This window comes from Phyllostomus hastatus, unplaced genomic scaffold (genome assembly GCF_019186645.2).
Source record: "Phyllostomus hastatus isolate PE091 unplaced genomic scaffold, TTU_PhHast_1.1 phas_contig_86, whole genome shotgun sequence".
In the NCBI taxonomy this organism is placed as follows: domain Eukaryota; kingdom Metazoa; phylum Chordata; class Mammalia; order Chiroptera; family Phyllostomidae; genus Phyllostomus; species Phyllostomus hastatus.
Window position 1 is genome coordinate 12,978,052 of NW_025333977.1, and position 22,305 is coordinate 13,000,356.

Consider the following 22,305-nt stretch of genomic DNA (forward strand, 5'->3'; position numbering starts at 1 on the left):
TAAATCATAACCAGTGTTTCAATTAATGTTACTCTATCAAATACATTCATTATATTCTTATATAGTTTGTTAATTCAGTAACTTGTAAAAGTTAATAAAATATCTGTAACATTACATTTTAACTAGTGCAAGGGTACTCACTACAAGATCTTCATATTTATTCAATTAACTGAACTCGATCAGTAAACACAATGACCTCAGGGCCTAACTCATAAAAAATGCATTATTTACATAGAATCTTCTTGAATTTGCCTGAAAAATTAATTATAAAGCAAACTTTTCTCAGTTTATGTACTTAGCAGTTGCCCCCAAGCCCTCAAAAGCAAATATTATGAAGCACAGCTCACCTACATCAATGAGATGACAAGAACATCAAAAACCTCAATCTGATTCCAAAGGCTACGTGCGTCAGCTTACTGTACACGCACAGACATTTCACTGCTCTGGAAGGCATGCTGTTGCAAGCATAATATCCATTTAACATATGGTAAAGATGAGGAACTGTAAAATGCACCCAGGGAAAAAAGAACAGCTAATGACAAAGAGCAGGTAAGTGAATGCTTCAAACCTGGAAACATATACCAATCAGCAAGTCTAAATAACATCTCTCCCAGGATATGAACAAAAATGACTAACACAGATTTTATTGCTTGCATCTTTTAAATCATAATAACTGAAAAGATTATATATAGGTCTAATCCAAGTGAATCTGGAGTCACAAAAGTGTTACCAGTAGAAGAATAATTGTATCAGATGCCTAACTAATAAGTATTTTATCAAGACTTGGTAAATAAAATTGAGAGAGGAAATTCTGAAAGGTGACAGAATCATGGGCAATAATAATGGAGACTTATAAAACACATTCCGTGGTTGATAGAGGAGTTGACTTCTTGAGAGAACTGTAAAATTATCAGGGAGAGGAGAGCAGATGTTACACATTTGGTCTTGGTAAAGCATTTGATGCACTGCTTCATGAAAAGTGACTTGAAAAATTAGTCCAAATTGGCTTGGATCTGATCAGTGTCACACAGATTGAAAACTGCTTGAAAATCAGTAAACAAAAGATCATAACAAATGGCTGTGTATCCATTCGGGGTAGAGATCAGCCACTGGAATTGGTGTTAAATCTGTTCTTAGTTAATGGTCTTACAAATTGTTTTTTTTAATAAACAATTTTAATAGAATTTTCCAATGCTGCTGGATTGGAAGACAATGCCTACAAAAGAAATAATTGAAAAGAATAGAGTTTTAAAAAGTTAAATACACAGAACATACTGTAAAATTTGGCTGGTAAAGCTTCACTCCAGAAACTAAAATATCACTATAAAAGAATGATACTGATTTTTTTGGACGTAGATACCAGAACTTAACAGATCCAAGTATCTTGTCCTTCAAAGTAGTCACCCTGAGAAACCAAACATGTACGCAGCAATACTGTCACAGTTCAAAATGTTTTTGGGAATTCATCTTTGTAATCACCTTAAGCAAATCAGTGCCAGTAAACTTCAAGTGCCCTTTATGAGCCGTATAAGAAAATGTGCCATCACAAAACAGCCATGCTTCATTTTCTCCTACACATCATATGTAATAAAAATTTATATTCCCCAGCTTCTTCATCAGACTTGATGCCAAACAGCCTTTGGCTAGTTCCAAAAATTAAAACCACCCTCAGAGAACTAAGATTTGTCTCCATTAAAGTATCTAAAAGAATACACCATAGATATATTTTTTCACAGACTTATTCATTCCACCAACACTTAATGAAAATCTGCTCTATGTCTGTCCCCACTGCTAGACTCTGGAGAGGCTACAAAACCGAAGTAATGGTCCTAGTCCTCAAGGCACTCACATTCTGGTTGGAGGAAACAATCACAGAAATAATTACGCTACACTGTGATGAAGCTCTGGTAGACATGTGCTCGAAATTCTACTGACAGCACAAAGGAGATCTGCCAAGAGGCCTTCCAGCAGAAGCAGAAGTTTGACAATGGTCACACCTTCAGGAACTGGTGGTGGCCCCCATGGAAGAACAGGGTAGGGGGTGGAGCAGCTTCAGAAGGTAAGACAAGACAGAAAATAATACAAAGTCAGATTAAACATTATATTGAAGAGTCTGAACTTAATTCTTCAGGTAGTTGCAGCTCCTGAAATAGAACCTAGGGAGTCCCATGATCTGATCTTTAGGGAGATAGTTTGGGGCAGTGATAGAAAGAATGAATGTGAGGAGGGAGAGAGCAGTCAGAGCATTTTTACACCCCACTCTCAGCAGGCTTCGGCCTCAGCCTTTTCAACGTCACCGAAGACCCGCGCAAGGGTCCATTCTCAGTCCTCATCTGTCTCCCTTGATGCACTTCTTTTCACTGGCTTCCAGGGCACGGTGCCATCTGGGTGTCCTCCCTACCTTGTTGGCAGCTCTTCCTCAGTTTCTCTTCACTGATTTCTACTCTTCTTCCCAACTTCTTCAGGATGGAAAACTCCATCTAGGGCACAGTCCTAGGTTCTCTACTCTCTAGACAGTTTTTGGTGATTACACCCAACCTCATGGGTTTAAGTACCTTCTGTATACACCTAGAAATAATCCAAAGGTCCAACAGGGTGAAAATAGATACATAGACGGCTGTAAGCACTCAGTAGAACAGTACACATCAGTTAAAGGAATTACGGTGACTTCAGCAATATGGGTGCATCTGAACAGATGAGAATGAAAAGTAAATACGGGTAGACAAATGCATGCCATTTATAACCATACATATAAAGAGGTATGAAAATTCAGAGGAGATACATGGAAACAGGACATACTTAGATTTGGATATATTTCAAGGACATTAGTAAAGATTTACATAAGCTATAAAGAAACTAAAAGTAGAAGGAGGAAAAGAAAAAAGGAAGGGGAGAAAGCTATGACTAGATTAAAGAAAGTAAACATTTTTCTCTCTATATTATACAATTATTAGTTCTAAGATATAATTTAGAAAGAAAAAATTGAGCATTTTGTCTGAAAGAGAACAGATCTCAGTCAGTGTATTTCCTGAACGTACACCCCAGGGGGCAGCCCCACACTGAGCACTGCCTGCCTCCCACGCTGGTCTCCTCCAAGCTCTACAGACATTCCCAGGACGACCCAGCTCCTTTTGACCATCTTTACCTTCCTCCCTATCTCCCATGGACTATCAACGCCAGGCCTTCAGTAGATGCTCAAATGTTTACGAATGCTTTGAATTTATTATAATTACATTTTCCCTTGAAGACTTAAAAGAATGTTTAAGGAGTGACTTGGTTTTATATTTTAAAAAGTCGTACTGGGACATGAGAAACAAATATTTTCTATGAAGCATCCCAAATCATTCCTAGGATTATACTAAGTAGCTGTTGTACCATATAATATATGGACATCACAGGGTTTGGTGAGTAAGAGCCTCCTAAGTTTAGCCCACTTACTAACAGCCTCCTTTCCTTTAGTCTTTCTACTCTTACAGCTTTCCCTGCCTCTCATGCCCATCCCCTGCCAACCGTCCCCTTTCCCTCCCTTACTACCATCACTGCCTCCCACAATGTCAAACACCAAACAGAAATCAGAAAAGAATATGCTGATAGATTAAAATAGAAAGGGGAAAAGAGCCCAAGACACAGAGTAGATATTTACTAAATATGTGTTCAATGAATGAATAAATGAGGTATGTGCACCTGGGCTTCTAGAATGAGTAACTCAGAGGAGAGAATGAGAGAAGAACGAGCTGAAAGAGGCAGGAAGTTGCTCAAAATAAAAACGTGAGTGCTTCTCAGAGAGTGAGTGATCAGGAAAGTTCCTCCCCTACGCAGTGAAGAGCTAGTAAGGACCATAGGAACTGACCCTGTTTGGGAGGGTCTTCCCCCCTGCTCTGTAGTCTACATTTCAGTCAGTCAAAGAACATAACCAAGCTTCTTTAAATATTCAGCCCACTGACGTATTGTCTCATTCTTCACTCAGTTAAGGTGGCTGAGAAACACAAAGGTGGTGTGGAAGGTCGGGGGGAGTAGGTGGAATAGGGCTAAACCCACCTCTGCTGTTAACCTTACAAGGTACCACGTTTTCCTGCATTTCCTAACCCCACCTGATGTTCATGCATGAAAGAGAATCACCTCTGTGCCCAGATCCACTACTTTATCACTGATACAATGGCATGATTCCAGAAATGAATCTTCCCCCCTGCCTGTCAGCACCCATCTATTCTTGTTCCTTACCCTAATCTTGGAACACTACAAAAAGGACCAATTACCTTCTGAGTTAGTGAGAGCCTCATTTGTACTCAATGTGGAATCACACATATAGGCACACAACTCCTCCAGCAGCACAACTGGTGCTGACTATTAACCGAGATCGATAGTCTCAAAAGAAAAGGTCAAAAGTCCAATGGGCTCTGGGAACCCCAGACCACATTACTTTCCACCTTGACCAACTTGACAGACAAGCTCAAATTGCTTGGGCTGTTCCCTTTCAGCACATTAGCAAAGAACTTCAGAGCTTGAAACGTCCTTTTCTCTACATTAAGTACTTTTAAAAAGTAAGTAAGAATAAGCAGAAGATGACAAAGAAGAAATAAGAAGAAGGATAATAAAACAAGACAAGGATTTCAGTGCTGTCTCACTTTTCATAAAGGAATAAACATAATTTTGCAGAGTTCCTCTATAGGCTTCATTTTATAATAAAAGAGATTCGTGAAGGACTCTACCAAATGGCATAGGAAGATCTTTTTGCCTAAGCACATAGCAAAGCATCCCAGCCCCAAGTTTTAGGACACTCTTGCCACTAACTGACTCAAAAGGCCCTCCAGCATTAAAAAAAAAAATGACCAGAGGCTCTTACACATATAAACAGCTCAGAAATTTGTTGTATCGGTTTCCTATTTTTGCTATAACACACTCCCACAAACTTAGTGGTATGAAACAACACAAATGGATCATCTTACTGTTCTACAGGTAGAAGTCCAATGCAGGTTTCACTGGGCTAACCTCAAGGTGTTGATAGGGCTGTGCTGCTTCTGGAGGCCCTGAGACACATTCCTTGCCTTGCCTTGTCCAGCTTCCAGGGGCCACCCGCATTCCTAGGGTCCTCCATCTTCACAGTCAGCAATGTTGCATCTCTCTGGCCATTCTTCCATAGTCACATCTCTCTGAGTCTCCTCTTTGGTTTTTCTCTTCCATTTTTACTAACCCTTTTAATTACAGCGGGCTCACTGGAATAGCCCAGGGTAATCTCCCTTTTGTAAGGTCAGCTAATTAGCAGCCTTAATTTCACTGCAACCTTATTCCCCTTTGCCATATAACCTAACATATTTACAGGTTAGGTTTAGGATGTGGATATATTTGAGGGGCCTTTATTATATCACACTTCCCTATTACTCCCATGGCAAAATGTAGGACCAGCCTCCCTCTTAGCAAACCTTCCTTGACGACTAGTTCCACCTAATTTCACCTGTGCATAAAGTTTTGGAAGGTGGTCCAGACCTAAAAATCCCCCAGGGAGGATTCTGGAGCTTTTAAACTCAGCACTGGGCAAGACTTAGTTTTAATGGAAACTATATAAGCCTTAAAAGAAATACGACTGCTGACAAGTGAGAATTTCAGTAAATAAATATATTGCCCACAAGACAGCCAATTATATTTTAAACCACTAATGCCAGTAAACGTAGTACAAAACAATACAGCACGAGCACTGAAAATTCGGAAAGGTTGATAGACTTTTGAAATCATTTCTAAGGGTAGCTTTTTTCCCCCTCTTCCTTAGCACGGAAGCATAAAAATGTACTCAATAAATAAGCAAATGGAAGGACAATCAATCTAATATCAAAGTGGCTAGAGAGTTAATGTCAGGTCTCTGTTTGTATGCTGACATCTGGAATGTAAAGGAGAGGAAGTCAGAGAGTCTGGGTAACCTGTGCATCACAAACACCTCCGAGTCATCAGGGAGGAAGACAGAACCCTCTCTCACCCATACAAAAGGGACAGATGAAGTCATAGTCCCTCAAAAACTCTAAAAAAAAGTTTTGCAGGATTTGAAAAAGTTTTTTTATTGTATTTTTTTCCCATTACTATTTAGTCCCCTTATGTCCCCCTCCCAGGACCCCTCAATCACACCATGTTGTCCATGTCCATGAGTCCTTTTTCCTCTGTGCTCAATCCCTCCAGCCCCCACGCTCCCCTGGCTTAGTCGTCCTCCTGCTCGCTCTCTGTGTTTTACTCCGAACTCCAGGCCACACAACATAATCAGTGTTCATATCGAGGAATGGAAATAAATATGGATACCACTTTCCAGTGTTTTCCAAAACTGTTTCTATCCCAGACAAATAAATTCAAACCCCTCCCTATGTGACACTAATTTGGAAAGCAAATAATGAAAATAGAGAAGTACAACTGTGGGAACATATTGTGTGCCAGGTGCTTTACACAGCTTATTTTATATGATCCTAACAACAACCTGCAAGGTGGGTTACAGAATGCAAAGAGGGCATAGGCTCTAGGAAGCTAAGAAATTCTGGAAACTTTGCATCCAATTAACCCATGATATTGAGATTTCAACTCAGGAATATCTGTCTCTAAAGATAAGTCATATACTGCAATATACTGGCTCCCAAATTAAGATGTGAAAAGTGCTCTGATGTGGACCTTCTATCATTAAAAAGATTTATAATATCAAAAAAGTGCTTTGAGCTCTTAATAAATATATAAAATATGAGGCAAGTATTAGTCATATATTAATAATTAGTAATAACTTTAAGCATAGGAAACAAGGACCTCTTCATTTAGTCTATAATTAGATCTCAATTGTTCATTTTGCAGATCCTCACAATAATAACTAAACATTTCTTTCTTTGTATTATATGTGTTTTCAAACTTCTGTGAAGGATCATTGATCAGCAGCCTTTGCATCTTTTATTGCTAATGCTTCACAAACACGGAAAGCCAAAGAAAACGCAGATGGTCCTGTGGAACACAAACCACAGCTACATATGGTACGCATTTAATGCTAACAAAGTTTGCTTCTTAACCTCTGGGTGTCGCTCCACAATTCTTTTATAAGGCTACTCATTTCCAAGGAAGGTTGTTTCCAAAAACATGGCAACAGGCCCCACGTGTGTTGTGCGGCCATTCAGATGCATATAATGTGTCTGAATGTCTTTAAGCAAGAGCATTTAGCACGTGCTTCCTAGCGTTATTGTATGTACTTATGAAGTGTTTCCCTCTAGATGGTAAGCCCCTTGGGGGCAAGTGCCAGACCTGATAGCTTACCTTATTACCTGTACCTCCCAGAGTAATGATAATATCTGTCCTGCGTATAGCACTATGTAACCTATAGATTGCTCTGATGGATAAGCTCCCCTCCCCAACTATTGGTGATATTTGCCACATCTTCTAGATGGGGCTCTCAGAGATACAAGCACTTAGCGAGAATCACAAACTAGTAGGCAATGTTTTCTTCTTGCCCACGACAGGGAAGTATTTATGCCTTGTCTTACACTGCTATTTTCTTCTTCTAAAGTTTTCAATACACCCCTGGTTGGTGTGGCTCAGTGGATTGAGTGCTGGCCTGTGAACCGAAGAGCCGCTGGTTCCATTCCCAGTCAGGGCACATGCCTGGGTGGCAGGCCGGTCCCCAGTAAGGGACACACGAGAGGCAATCACACATTGATATTTCTCTCCCTCTCTTCCTCCTTCCTTTCCCCTCTCTCTAAATAAATAAATAAAATATTTTTTTAAAAAGAAAGTTTTTAATACAAGAATTAATGCCTATTGGCCTTTTAATTAAAATAAATATTAGATATGGCTTTATATGTTCAGGTTCAAGGCACTGTTCTTAGGGCTTCACCAATATTAACATAATCCTCCTAAGGTCCTCATGAAATAGATGCTATTATTACTCCCATTTTACATTAAGGAAACTGAGGCAAAGAGAGATTTTCTGACCCCAAATCCCAGGACTGTTAAATGTCAGCAGTGACGTTTGAATCCAGGAAGTCTGGCTCTAGATCCTGTGCCCTTAACTTATCCTGCACTACTCTTCCTGAATATGAATCTACAAAGATCCTTGCTCAGGACATGTAAACAGTTGTTCAACAAGGGGAGAAAAGTATGTTTACTCCTCCCTATGTGATTTATTTGATTATATTCTAAAATCTTTCCTCATGCCAATAGAACTCCATGTAAGTACTATACTAAATTTTCCTGTACTGAAGGCATATGCGATGGTTACCTTGACTGACACATAAAATACCCAAAACAAAATACCCCAAGGCTTGAGGATTTTTTGTTTCATGAATTAGAGACATGAAAGGATTGCCGAGGCATCAGAAGTGTTATAAGCTCACATCTGTAAGTCTTTCTTGGAGATTTTCATATTTCTTATATAAGAATGTTTCCTGTCTGAACTATTTCAGTGTTCAACCTATATCTGAGCTTGAAAATTATCTAATCCTTTTTAATTTTTAATTTTCAACTACTTTTTCTTCACACATAGCACAAAGCACTTGCTTTCAATACGATGCTTAGCACTTCGTATGTTTTTATTTCAGTTGTCTTCAAAACTTGCAAGTAAACATGCAAACACATTGTAAAGGTTTAAAATTTGGGGTATATATAAATATATCAACACAAGTTATGAATTATGTATATCCAAGTCTATATAAATTAGATTTTGAGGAACAAGCATCACAGTACTCAAGTAGGTCATATAAGAGATTCCATGTGAAATGTAAAAATTACCTTTGAATAAATTATCCATAAGTTAACACTCTCATTAGGATGACATATTTATTATTTCTGGGTTTGTGACATTCTTTTAATGCACTTTGACTAACTGTTCTAATGGCATATTAAGAAACCATTTCAGGCCCTTTTCCTCCATTGGAATTTGCAGACTTTATTTACATTTGAACTAAAATAATATAACACAAAACAAACACCCATTACCCAAAGTAGAATATTTTATTCTGCCCAGAAACATTTAATTAAAGCAGGATATAACTTCAGTAATTATTTTTGCACAGAATGACTCTAAAATTAATAGTCAATTGTTAAGAGTGTTTAAAAATTGGGAGACTGACAATCAAAACAATCTTAAATGCTTTGTTTATGTGATGAAAAGGAGTGATCCTTTAATTCCCTCACACACATTAAACTGATTTCACAGACTTTCTGTACTGGTGTTTAACATTGTCAAGTGCTTGAGGTTACATAAAATAAACAATCTTGAGATCTTATTGCAAATGTTTGCAATTTATGATGTAAACTGATTTGTGAAAAAAAATAACAGGATCCCATGTCACTGAAGCCAAAAAAGGCATTTTTCAGAAATCAAAATAGTTTCGAAATTTGAGCATCGTATTATACTAAAGTATTACCATCTGAGGATCTAAAAAGTTATAAATCTAAGGAAAAACTCAAAAATATATTTTTATCAGTTCAGCTTCAAGCAGAGGCCTCTGATCTTACTGGGCCTCTTGCATCATAGGGTCCTTAACACCACTAACGTCTTGAATAATTTCTTTTAGCGCAGTTTTCCCCAATCAGGGATTCTGTAGCTCGAGAAGGCTTTGCACACTGTGAAAGATTTTGGGTGGGGGACGCGTTTTCATTAAATATGTTTTACGATTATTGAGTTTCGACCCAAACGACAAGCATGTTGGGCCTTATTTAAATTTCAAGTTATGACTTCCTAGGCCCCCTTCTCAGATGGCTCTGGAAACTCGGGGTTTGGAACACCCAGGCGCCTGTCGGAGAGTTTGGGCCGAGACACCCCAGAAAACGCACCCTGTCTGCTGGTGTGTGGGAGTCTGAACCCGAGGGGCCCGGTCCAGCCCGGAAAGGCAGCCTCGGCCCCCGCCGAGGCTCCGCAGAGCTGCCGCCGAAGGAGGCGAGGCCGCCACGAGCGCCCCCGACGCTCGGGTCCCACAGTCCGCGCCGCGCTCAAGTTCCGTGGACCCGGCCAAGAAACTTTGGCCTTTCTCCTCCGCCTCGGCTGCGCCAGCCGGTTCCTAGGGTTTCGGCGCCCCCGCCGAGGCCGGAACCAACGGCTCTCCCGGCCCGGCCCATCAGCCTCCCGCCGCCGGGAACTTCCAGGCTGACCCAGGCCGCGCGGCCGCACCCCCTTCTTAGGGCCCCGCTCTTCGCCGCCGGCCCGGGCCCCGACGCGCTGCCTCCCGTGACCTTAGGCTTCCCCGGAGCTCAGCTGCAGGACGGGCTGGGCTCAGCGTCCGCCGCGCCCGAGGCCGGGTCCGGAACAGAACCTTCAACTCCCAGCCCTGAGCTCTCCCGTGACCTCCGACCTCCCGCGGAGTGCCCGGGGAAAGTGCGATGCCTCCTCGGGGCCTGACTTAGCGTTGGACCTGGAGCCTTGGGGTTCGGACCCCGGCCAGGAGCGCGCATGGGAGTTCGCCGGCGGCCACCGGGCCCCGGCTGGCGGATCGGCGCGGCCGCTCCAAAGCGCACCCCGCCTCCAGGCAGATGTTTATTCTGAAAACCTTGGACGCTCGACTGCTGGGAGACCCGCAAGGCCCGAGCGCTGAATACGTACCAAGGCCCGGTCAATGATCTTTGAAAGCAAAAACATAAATTATCACTCACATCTACGCCGAGGAACAGCTTTAAGGGTGACCTTAATCCGGGAGAGGGCCGGGTGGGGGCTGCGGGAGCGCGGCCTGAGGACGTGGAGTTATGTCAGGGGTTGTAGGGGGCGTCCTCTACGCATCCTGCGGCCCAAAGAGGGCCCTAGGGGACACTTGAGACACCCTCAGTCTTCGCGAAGAGTGTCTGCCATTCCAAGGGCCCGCGGGAAGGGAGGTTCCTGTCCCGTGCCTGGCCAGTGCCGAGTCGTCACAGACTCTTACCTACCCCCAAAGCGGCAGCGCCTTTGGGCTTTACTAGAAGGGCTTCTTCTGGGGGAGGGGGCCAAGAGGAGGACGGAGGGAAGGGCTCTTCGGTGTTCTGAGAATGGCTAAAACCCGACTTTTCCTGATCACGGTCCTGGTCTTGGCTTCTACCATTTCCTAAATTTAACCAAAAGAAGAAGCTGCGTCGGTCCAAGAGCTAAACTGTGGTAGGGGGTGGGGGATCAGTGCTTCCCAGTGCCTCGGCCCCACTCCGCGGCTCTTACTCCACTGCCAAAGTATCGCCTCCTGCGCGACTCCGGGGGAGGTCGGCGACCTGGAGACTGTCTTATTACGCCACAGTTAACCCAGGTGAATTTCGCGCCCCGTGATTTCGCTTCGCTACCTACCCAAAGTATCCGCTAAATAAACTTTAGAGGTCAACGTGCAGCAAAATGAAGAACGAGAGTTCATCTTGGGGAAGGGGATTATTCTATCCTATTTTACATACTATCTGTTCCTTTATTGATTTGCTGTGAAAATCAATCCTGTTTCTACGCTGGATGGATAAAATGGGGGAGAGGGGAGTTCCGTTCAGCGCTTTATAAAGCCACAGACGCACTGTTCTCATGGCCCCTTAATTGCGGCATGTAGGAGCAAAAGCAAACGCTTTTCCAAATTGGTATAATCGACAGATACACAGTCATCAAAAAGGAAGAAGGAAGGACTATCCCGGATAGTTTAATAGTAACAGGAACGAAGATGACGCGAACCCCATCAAATGAAACAATACTATTTTCATTCAATTGATCGCAAAGTGTCTTCAATTAATAACTTGGCACTTATTTAAAAGGTTTAACAGAGGTGAAACTGAAACATTTTGTACCAACAACACGTCATGAAATAACAGCATCTTCTTTTGTTTAAAATAACTTAATACACTAGAAAAAATATGGCAAATATAAATAATTTGTTTTCATGGAGAACAAATAGTTACAAAGCTCAACCGCATAACCAAGTTCAGTTAAAAGAGCTTTTCCTCTTTCTTGTAAATTAGAAGGAAAAAAAAAAAACTAAGGAGGCTTTCTAGAGAATTGGGATACAGATTGCTTAGTCCAAGGTACCCCATTTTAAACAGCTACATGAATTGAAGCAAACAAAAAATTACTTTAATATACACCTTTGTGAGATAAAATGCAAATGTTGAAAGTCAACCATTAGTTCACACATTATAGCCAAAATAAACTTTGTTCGTGTGTATCAACATATTTTACACAAACCTAGTGCCTGTATCTAGCTGGGTGTTCTTTAAGGTGAGTGTGACAGGATAGAGAGGGGGAAATAAAGCATGGTCCTCAAACAGGACTTCAGGTAACCAGCAAGAGGGTATACAAGAAAAGGGGGAGGGGAGGGGACTATTACTGAGCGCCTGCTCTGTGTCAGGCACCTTGCGAGGCGTTGTACCTTCGTTATTTCATTTAGTCTTCTTGTTTTACTTTTCCTTTCCCCACATTTTCTGCCCGCCTCCGTTTTCTTGGGACAATCAAAGTGTAAAGTTTTTCCCTTCCGACTTTTTTCTTTTGTCCCCCAGGATCAAAGACGGGGCAAAAATATATATGTAGATAGATATACATCAATTTTTAGACGCTTTTGGTATTGGTTTTCATACTGAAGATGAAAATGAAGTAAGTACATGTGCGTAAAGCAGGGAAGGGGGGAGACACCATCAATGGAATACAAGTAACATGCAAACCGGAATTTACTGCCAGCAGTCTGGACAGTTCTGCCATAAGAATTTCTCAGAGAAATCAGTCTGTGGTATCATTTTTGTATTATCATTTTTTCTTCTTGTTTTTATACTCTCTTCCCTCTTCTTGCTCTTCCATTCGTGGTGGTTTTAAACTCAAAGCATCTGATTCAACGTAAAAGGAGGCCCGCCTCTCTTATCAAATTTCTCGTATTAAAGTGAACTTCGCAGAAAAAGGTCAGTTTCAAAACCTGTGAATTTCCCAGCTCCGCACTTTTTTTTAAATCTTAACTCTTTAAATAAGTATACCTCTTCCTTCTGTTTTGCTTTCTTAGCCCATTTGGGGGGAGAGAGACATACACTTTAAGTTGGTAACTCCCCAACCCCTCTTCTCTCGAGATGCATCCAGGTTATTTTTCCATATTTTTAAATGTATAAAATATTTTAATTTTTAAATCTTTTTGTTCCTTGGTTCTCTCTCCGATTTCAGCCTCTTTCAAATAGCAGTAAGAAATAAGTTCCCTTTCTTTTTCTGTTTGTCTTTTCAGCTTTTTTCCCCTCCTTTTTTATTAACAGGATTTTTATTTCTACGCAAGAGTCCATCCTTGCGTCTTTGCCACTAGCCACACTCCGCCGTTCCGCCACTCCCTCGTCCAATCTCCGGACTTTCCAAAACCGGCCCTACAAAGCTGAATCCTAGGCCCTTGAGTAGGTGAATGGTCAGGAGCCACCAAGTCGGTGTGCCTTATGGCATCGCAGGTCCTGCGCAGAGTCCTGCCCTCCGAATTCGAGGGGAGTCCGAGATGCTGAAGCGGGCAAGGGGCGATCAGCCAAGCGGAAAGAGGCTGGGCTCCGAGGTGTGGAGGGGGTGACGGAGAAGCAGTGGGGCGCAGAGGTCGCGCATTCTGCACGCGCGCTGGAGGCGCAACGTGGGCGCTGGCGTCACAGACCCAGGGCGGCCGCGTGCTTTTTGGCTTTCAGTCTGAGATCCGCAATGCTGGAGTTCTTGCTGGTAGTCTTGGCAGCGGCAGCGGCAGCCACAACGGAGGCGGCGGAGGCCGAGTCCGCGGCCAGCGTGGCCAGCGGCAGTCCGAAGGGCGGCGCCGGGAACATCATGTAGGGCGCGTGCGCGGCCAGGTGCGGGTGCAGGTGGTGGTGCGCGTGCGCTACGGCGCTGTCCAGCTGCAGCTGCGCCTGAACCTGAAAGGACAAGGGCGTCACGTTGCAATGACTATCCTAGGGTGACAACAGAATAGAAACAAAGCATTAACGGAGTCCAGCTTGGCTCAGGGGAAGGCTGGGGCGGGGGACGGGAAAGGGGCATTTGGCTGAGCTCAGTCTCTTACTGAATCTGGGGCACTACAGGGATACTCCAGTGCCCCTGAGTCTCCCAAACTCAGGGCGGCTTATCTCTCTGGGCCCAGGGGACAGCAACTGCAGGAATGTGGCTGTCCCTTCCGGGGCTGGGCCCATCAGAGGGCGACATTGCTACTGTGCTAAAACATCACCCTCCCCAATAACACTGGTGTACTGGCAAAATGGGGTGAGGCCCTGTTACCCTCCTCTCTTATTGTTGCCATACACATCTTACCTCACTGCTAAAGCCCTGAAGTGGCAACGAGCAAACCACAAAACTCTGCATGTCACTTAGGGAAATTACTGAATCTTCATCACAATAAACACAATTGCTACTACTTCTAACCTGTACTGCTATAAGAATTATCTGGGGATCTTGTTTAAATGCAGATTCCAGTCCAAAAGGCCTAGGTTGGGGCCTGAGATTCTCAATTTCTACCAATCTTCCAGGTGTTGCTGATGATGCATACCTGCAGATCACCTTCTGAGAAGTAAGGGTCTCCTTTTAAGATTCCCCTCCCCTCTCTCCAATCATTCTTTCAAGCTTCAAAAGCCTAGTGTCAAGATACCCGAGTCCTGTGGTGCCAAGAAAGCTAAGATCCCCCCAACACTAACCCTCAATACACTGGCGCACCCATGTGTCTCCTCAGTCCAGGCACTGGTAACTGAAAGCTGATTCATGACTTCACAGTCTGCCATGCAGGGGTCCTGGCTGAGGATGAGGTAGGTCAGACACTGGTTGGGAAGGGATTGTGCCCTTAGGCTTGGAGAGCAGGGAGTTCAGAGCACTGGGATTTCCCAGGATTAAATCATTGCTGCAGGCTGTCCTTTTAAATGTAGTCTTAAAGGTTTCTTTATGGCTAAGAAAGGCATTGCAGAGGCAGGGCATCCCTGGGAAGACCAAGGCAAGGCTTCCTTCTCAACTAGACATGAAGCTTTGTTTGCAGACAGCTTTAAAAAATCAAGTCTGAGTTGGGAGTACTTTTATTTATTTCTTTTTCTTCTGTCAGACACAGTTAATGAAACTAAGAGGTAGAAAATACCTAGAAAAATATTTAGAGAATTGCCTTAGAAACACCTCAGGACTAACCTCTGAATTGGATCTGACAAAATCTTAATCAGAAGGCTTTTGCCTTCCTCTCCCCAAGCTCAATCTTTACTGCATTTTTAAAGGACTGGTTACTGCCCTCAGGCCTCTGTGGGTTTCCCATGAGGACAGAAAGAACTAAACATATGGGCCCCTGACACTCGATAGGTTTTTAAAGGGGAGTAGGTCCACTATATCATCTCAAAATTGATTCTCCAACTGCATGGACACCAACACTGGGGCTTAGAGAGAGGGGATGTTCAATAGTTCAAGCAAACCTCCAGGTCTTTTTACAGTTAAGAACAAGCTGAAACTGGGCTGTACTTGCCTGCTGAAATGGCATCCTTAAAGCACCTACATTGACATAGGGTGCAACTCTACAAGCTTCAAACTGGCTGGCTGCCCCTATAAGGACTCCTATAAAAAAATGGGGAAAACAAAACACAATGATGTGAGATTAATATTTTTAGCATTGTTTTCCAGGGTTCCAAATGATACCAAGATAGAACTAATTTCTTAGGAAATGAACAGTTAACTTCCTAAACTACTGCCATAATTAAAATAAATGTAATTTACTCCCAAACTTTAGGACTCTCATTAACTGCCTTTGGAGCAAATTTTTAAGTAAGGACCATGGTTGTCTTTGGGGAGATTTTTCTGCATTTATAATATCAATATTTCCCATTCTCTTTTTACTCAGAGTAGCAAATGTTCTTTGTCTGAGAAGCATACCTTTATGGAGTTGATTTTCTTGTTTTCTACATTTAGCTCTTCGATTTTGGAACCAAACCTAAAAATTGGAGGGAAAATATAAAACCTAGATGTTATGACTCAAATTTTTTAAAAAAATTACAAGAGTATGATTAAAAAAGAGTAGTGTTTTAGGCATGAATGAGAAGATGTGGCAAGCAACCTTTGAATTCATAGAACAATCTCAATTTCCGATGTTAAAAATGTAAATGAATGACAAAAATAAATTTCATAGACTTTTGCAAGATAAATGGTTTCTTGATACACTGCTATTAGTTCTGGTTTCATCTTTCCACATTACAGAGTTCCCAAGGCCTAAAACTCTCGCTGATACCTGATACCAAAGTGATAATGAGTTTAGATGTTTGCCCAGTAAGACCTGAGACGAATATGCTCATTAATAGCCTGTTATATTAATTAGCTTCATCTTCAAGAAAAACCAAACACCAAAGCAAATAGTGACTCTTTTTTTCCTGGGGGCTCGGGGAGGGGGATAAAAGTGAGGGAAGCGGTAATTAGTGTCATAAAAGCCTCACTACAAAGAAGTTTAGGATTTCTCTGTTCCTCTGTGCAATAGAGTGCAGCACAGTAGCAGAATAATTGTGCTATTATCATGATAATCTAATTTGCTTCTATAGAAATAGCCTATTCTTGCAGTTAGGGTAGTAGAGAAGCACCCAGAAAATAGCTCAAAAAATAAAGACCAGCACTAAAATTCACTTCTTATGATAAAAAATAAGAATATTCTATGAAAGGGGAGTGGGGTGGGGTATGAAACAAGTAACTCCTGGATACTATTTTCTCCCAGATATTACTTCCTTAAATAAACTTGCCAACTTTTAGAGGTAATATGACAGGTTTTTAAAAATTCAAGTGCAGCTTGTTTTTTTACTAATACAGCATAATGACTGATAGACAAATTAATGTTTAAAAACCATGAAAGTAAAATATTGCTTCTGAGCTTTGTCTTGTTTTTAAAAGGAAGTGTCACAGTCAATGTAAATCTTCAAAAATTCCCCTGCCATTTAGTGTAATAGGAGGGTAGATTTCATGCCAGGGTGGCATCCTTTGTGTAACTCACATGGCCTGAGGCTTCTTGCCTCTTTTTTTCCCTACTAGAGTTGGAACTGAGATACTAATGCTCATAACTGTAATAATTATCATCATGTCTTTAAGGGGTTGCTGAGCCTCTAGAGATCTCAATACACAAAGCAAAGCAGGAGAGGCTTAAAAAGGAAGGCTCCACTGTTGATGCTGTGATGACCAAGGCAGCCTATTATTACTGTTCCCCTTCAACTCCACTGCTCTGTTTTTGTCCTGATCCTATTACAAGATGCGGGGAAGCCCCATAAGAATTGCATAGTTCGCTGCAGATGGTGGTCTCTGCGCCCAGAGACCCAGGGAGTATCTGTTACAGTGATACTTTGTAACAGCTGCAGATGTTCAGGCCTAAAACTGCTCCATGTGTTCAAACAAATAATGACCATCATTTTCTCCTATTTTATTATTTGAGAGGAAATACAATCTGAAACATTTAAATTTGTTCTCTATAAACCTAGAATATGTATGCATGTATGCATATAAATTTTCACCTTAACCACTGCCAAAACCTACTTTTGCCATTAGGTTCACCATCATGACCAATAAAAATAAATAAATAAAATTAAAAAAAAACACTCTTCCAATCCCAACTTCTTCGGGTGTGGTACTTGCTGGGGGTCGGATCTTGAAAATACCAACATTAATCTGTGGGTTGTTTTAAAAACAAGTTTCTATAGGTTCAGGTTCACTGCCTTGGTTAAATGAGTGAACAAAGAACGACCAAAATGTATTTAGTTTTCTGCTGTGTCACATAGTTTGAGATCGACTGCTAACGGCAGACTGTAAATTTCTGCATTTAACAGTTGCTAATTTTCTTTATAGTCTGTACATCTATAAACCTAATTGGCATATCCGCTTGGCAAACCTAGACCCTGAAGCAGACCCTCAAGGAAACCCAACTCCAGCGAACAAAATATTCGTTGTAACTTTTAAGGCATCCAAAAGATAAAACGTTTTCTGTGGGATTTTTTTTAAGGCTTATAAAAGTAGGCCCATTAGGATTAAACCACATTAAAGGCATCGTGAGGCGAGGGGGGTGTGGTTTATAGAAACTCTGGGAGCAAGCCCAGCACAGCTTTCTTCTGCTGGGAACATATGTTGGGATGGGGAAAAAAGGGAGGGGGTCAGGTTAAGACTAAGATCTACTTTGGAAAATAAGACCTCTATTAAAGGCATCTTTTCCTTTCTCACCTCACTCCAGACCCTTGAACCTGCACCCTCGGTGTGTGTCCCAAGAGCCGCCTCTCCAACCCACCTCAGGTGTGCCCCTCCTCCCTCCGTGGCCCCTGGACCTCCTCACAGCCAGGTACCTGCACTCGGGCCTCTGACAGCCCCAGTCGTTGGCTCAGTTCCTCACGCATGAAGGCGTCCGGGTAGTGAGTCTCATCAAAAAGCCTCTCCAGCTCATTGAGTTGTTCCAGGGTGAAATTGGTTCGACTTCGCCTCTGCTTGATTTTGGTCTGCCCTTCGTCCTCCATCCCTTTCGCATCCTCTTTGCGATCCTTCAGCTCCGGGGACACTGGAGGTGGCACCATAAAGAGGGTCACCCGTACATCCACGAGTGCACACAATCACACACAGAGATAAAAACAACACAAGTCCCTTTAACCAGATTTGTCTCAAGAAGGTTGGAGGATCCTGCTCCCTCCCGAAGTTCCTGTCCAGTCCCCTCACCAGGTCAGGAAGAAGAGGATCCTGGAGACAAGCAAAGATCAACTCTGGGTGGCTGCCTATGGGAGAAATGGGCATTCACCCACCTATCCCCCATGCAACTGTGGCCTCAGCTCACCTCACTACCCACCCCACGGTTTCCTGCCCTTCCCTGTGAACACCAAATCCAATTCACTCACCCTCTCGCCCACTCACTCTCTCCCATGCACGCACAGAAATCAAAAGCGCTGAGCCCCGCCCGTCACCGAATGCTGTCCGAGAAGGGAGAAGGGCGCGGTGAGGCCACGCTCTGCGCCATTCAGAGAGTGCTGGGCCATTCTCAGGCCAGCTCTGTTCGCTGATGGCTCTCTGCCTCTCTCAAACTTGCTGGTCTAATTTGATAACATTTGAGCCAAAGGGTCGGGTCGCAGCAGGAGAATAAGACCCTTGTGCTGCTCGTTCCTAGGAGTCGCATCCCCAGGCGTTGGGTGCTGACTCAGGGAGCCGGCCAGACCTCGCGGACAGCCCACGGGCTGCCAGGCAGTCCCTGTCCCCCTGCCGGACCGGGTCGCTGAGCACAGTCGTCCACGCCATGTTGGCAGCCGGGAGGGTTCGCAGCCCACGCTGGGCCAGAGGGTGAGAGGCAGAAAACCAGCCTCTGGTGGCCCGAGGAACGGACCGCTGCCTCTGTCCTCTCCTTGTCTCTCCCCACTGAAAAAGCCGACTGGACCCTAAACGCTTAAACCCACAGAGATCAACAGGTTCAACAGGAACATTCGCGATCCTCGGTTTCTATTGGTTACTCAAAGCCTTTTCATGCATCCACCAGCTCGGATGTTTAATAAAATATGCATTTTTCTGCTCTGGGTTTGCACACATCCGTTGCTACTTTCCTGTCCTTCCTCTCCTCTCTTTTCAAAACAGAAGCTCTGCAAATGTGAGCATACAGAGACACCCGAGGGACGGGTATATATATATATATATATATGCCAAGAGGCAGTGATATGGGGAACTGTATTAACATAAGCTGCCCTCTGGAACCTTCATTCTTTGCGCCTGGGTCGGAGATTTGGGTTTTTAAAGTGTCAAAGCTGAGTTTGGGTAGTCGAGGCTGTTTGCAGTTTTTCCCAGGCCAGTTCCTGATCAGCATGGGTGTTAAAAATCATTTCTGGAAGAGCTGGCCTGCAGAGGAATTAATACTTGTCCTGAGCTTGGAAATTAACAATCTTAGGACTTCGTGTACCCTGGGTTCAGACCCTAACTTGGTGGCCTCGCTCGCTGGTATACCCAGGGCCTGGAGCTGCAGCTCCACTGAGGCTTCAAGAGGTTGCACTGAGCCCCCAGACCACTATACCAACACTTTCCAAATTTAGGGGGACCTGGTACCGGGTCTTGGGGAAGAAGAGCTTCTAGATCTCAGCTCAGCCTGCCATTCTCACTATGGTGATTTCAAGTGATGCCAGCATTTCTATTTCTCAGAGTTCGTTTTTTTGTGGACGTATGTCCTTCCTCCCCGAAAGAAGTGGATAACATTATAGTAAATATTCGTAGCCAAGTTAGTAAGAAAATATTTTCCACTAATAGTGCAATGAAATTTAAATATGAAAACACACTCTTCAGAATCTGCCAAAGTGATGAGAAGGCTCTATTTTGTGTCATCCACAATGGATACCTCTCAAACTTTTAGGACTTCAAAGAGAAAGATGTCCACATTTCCAGCTGGTTAATAGACTTAATATAACCTTTATTTTGCCCCCAAATTCCACTTATTGGCCTAAACAGGAACAGACCGTGTTATAAACAACTTAATTGCTTGCTTAAATATGTGATTCTACGCATGTCACATATTTCCTTAATTGGAAAAATATGGCAGCACACCAGTTACTGCGGGGACCAAGTGCCAAATTAATTTTATTGTTGAACTCCTTTGAATTGGTACAGTACGCTCCACCATTTAGATAAAGCCATTTCCTAACACTTTGCTGGCACCAGAGGATTCCGCCCCCCCCACACACACCCGCCGCCCTGCACAAAACCAGAGTACTGAATGATGCGAAGCAGTGACGGAATTGTGTAAATACTACCCCCCCCCCCCAAACGAGAAGCCTAACACGTCTCCCAAAATAAACAACATACGCTGGACCTTTGCCTGCTTTGACCTCGTTCTACCTTCACAGCTCAAAGAGAATGGGGAGTTTGGCCCCTAAAATCCAGTAATCCAGAGTCTTCCGCGGAGTTCTCGTCGTTCTTAGAGGCTGCCCGAAACCCAGAGGCGACCCGAGGGTGACATTTTCTCTCTCTCTTTCTCAGGCCTACAAAAGGGGTTTCCCGCAAACTCCGCGCTAGATGCTAATCGTAATCCCGCCGCCTGGCCCAGCAGCGGCCAGTATCCCTGCCCGCCTCCGGGCCAGCGAACTTCCCCAGCCGCCCTCGGGCCGTCTGGGCTGAGGCCCCATCCTCTCGCCGGTGAAAAATGCTTTTCGGTGGAATGGGAATAGCAGGAGCATCTGAGAAGGGCGCGCACAAACCCACACACCCCCTCCCCACAGACACTCGGACCCCACCCACGACCACGCACACCACCGGACACCCACCCCTCCATCACAACTCCAGCTCCCAAACTGGGGTCCAGGGGCCCTCTCCGCGCCCCGCCACCCACCCCGCGGGGCCTCGGGGTCCTCTCCCGCCTAAAAGGAGTCGGGAAGGCGGGAAGGGGAACCGGGGCCGGGGGTCAGGCCGTTACCCTCGGTGAGCCTCGGGCTGCCCGGCTCCCTGCTCCTCTCGGCGGCGCCCATGTCCAGCTCCCGGACGGGAGAGCGCCCTCCTCCAGCTCCTCCGCCCGCTCCTCCTCCTCCTCCTGCACCTCCTCCGCCTCCTCCGCCTCCGCCTCCTCCTGCGCCGCCGCCTCCGCCGGCCGCCCGGACTGCCGGGCTGCTGCGGTCGTCGCGGCCCGGCTCCGCGCCGCCGGCCGGATCCTTGGCCCCGCGCAGCGGCCCGCTCTCGAGCACCTCCCGGTAGGTGATCGCTTCTTTCTTCTCCTTCACTTTCTGGTCAAAAGACTTGGAGACGAACGCCGTAAGTTCTTCCATCGCCGCCGATGCCCGTCAGCCCCGCGCTCAACCTCTCGCAGCCGAGCCCCGCTCTTTTTTTCCTTCTTCTTTTTTTACTGCTCCAGCCCCCCCAATAATAACACATCAATGGGGCAGGGGGTGGGGGTGGAGAGGGAGGAGGAGGAAGAAAGAAGAAAAAGAAGAGAAGGAAGAAGAAAGAGAAGTAGAGGGAGAAAAAGAAGTAAGAAGAGGAGGAGGAGGAAGAGTGGGGGGGAAGGGGAGGAGGAGGAGGAGGAGGAGGAAGAGGGAAGGGGCGGGGGCCGGCCGAGGGAAATATGAACGGATGCTTCCCCGCCGGAGCGCGCTTGTCCACTGTTAAGATCTTTGACAATTCTTTCTGCCGGGAGTTCAGATCTGATAGCAACGCTGCGCTTGAAGTCTCACTATTTATACTTCGCCAAGGCCGCCCCTTGTTCTGAGTAAATTACCTCCCTTCGCAACTCGGAGGGAGCCCCTTCCCGGGGAGCACCCGCGACGCTACCTGGAGGCGGGGGTGGAGAAGTAGGGGTTAGGGGGAGAGAGCGAGAAGGAGAGGGGAGAGGGGAGGGGGTAGAGAGAGGGGGGGGGAGAGACAGAGAGAGAGAAAGAAAGAGAGAGAAAGAGAGAGAAAGAAAGAAAGAGGGAGAGAGATGGAGATTGATTAAGCCACAGTCAGAGCAATCTGAG

General features: G+C 44.5%; 1 protein-coding gene across 1 annotated transcript; it reads right to left on the reverse strand.

Annotated features, from left to right (window-relative positions):
* Positions 1-12,405: 12,405 nt before the first annotated feature.
* On the reverse strand, positions 12,406-21,691 carry SHOX2 (short stature homeobox 2). Its single transcript, XM_045851313.1, has 5 exons — positions 21,273-21,691; positions 18,190-18,398; positions 15,761-15,818; positions 15,357-15,445; positions 12,406-13,821 (listed from the first exon to the last, which is right to left on the reverse strand). Exons 1-5 carry the CDS (start codon positions 21,616-21,618, stop codon positions 13,528-13,530), a joined length of 996 nt encoding a protein of 331 aa, XP_045707269.1. The 5' UTR covers positions 21,619-21,691; the 3' UTR covers positions 12,406-13,527.
* Positions 21,692-22,305: the final 614 nt, after the last annotated feature.

Excerpts from the sequence above, each read along its gene's own strand:
- SHOX2 (XM_045851313.1), bottom strand. The coding sequence starts at position 21,618 with ATGGAAGAACTTACGGCGTTCGTCTCCAAGTCTTTTGACCAGAAAGTG. Across the intron at positions 18,399-21,272 it reads CAGCCCGAGGCTCACCGAGG|TGTCCCCGGAGCTGAAGGAT; the intron begins GTAACGGCCTGA and ends TGCCACCTCCAG. Across the intron at positions 15,446-15,760 it reads AGAAAATCAACTCCATAAAG|GAGTCCTTATAGGGGCAGCC; the intron begins GTATGCTTCTCA and ends ATTTTTTTATAG.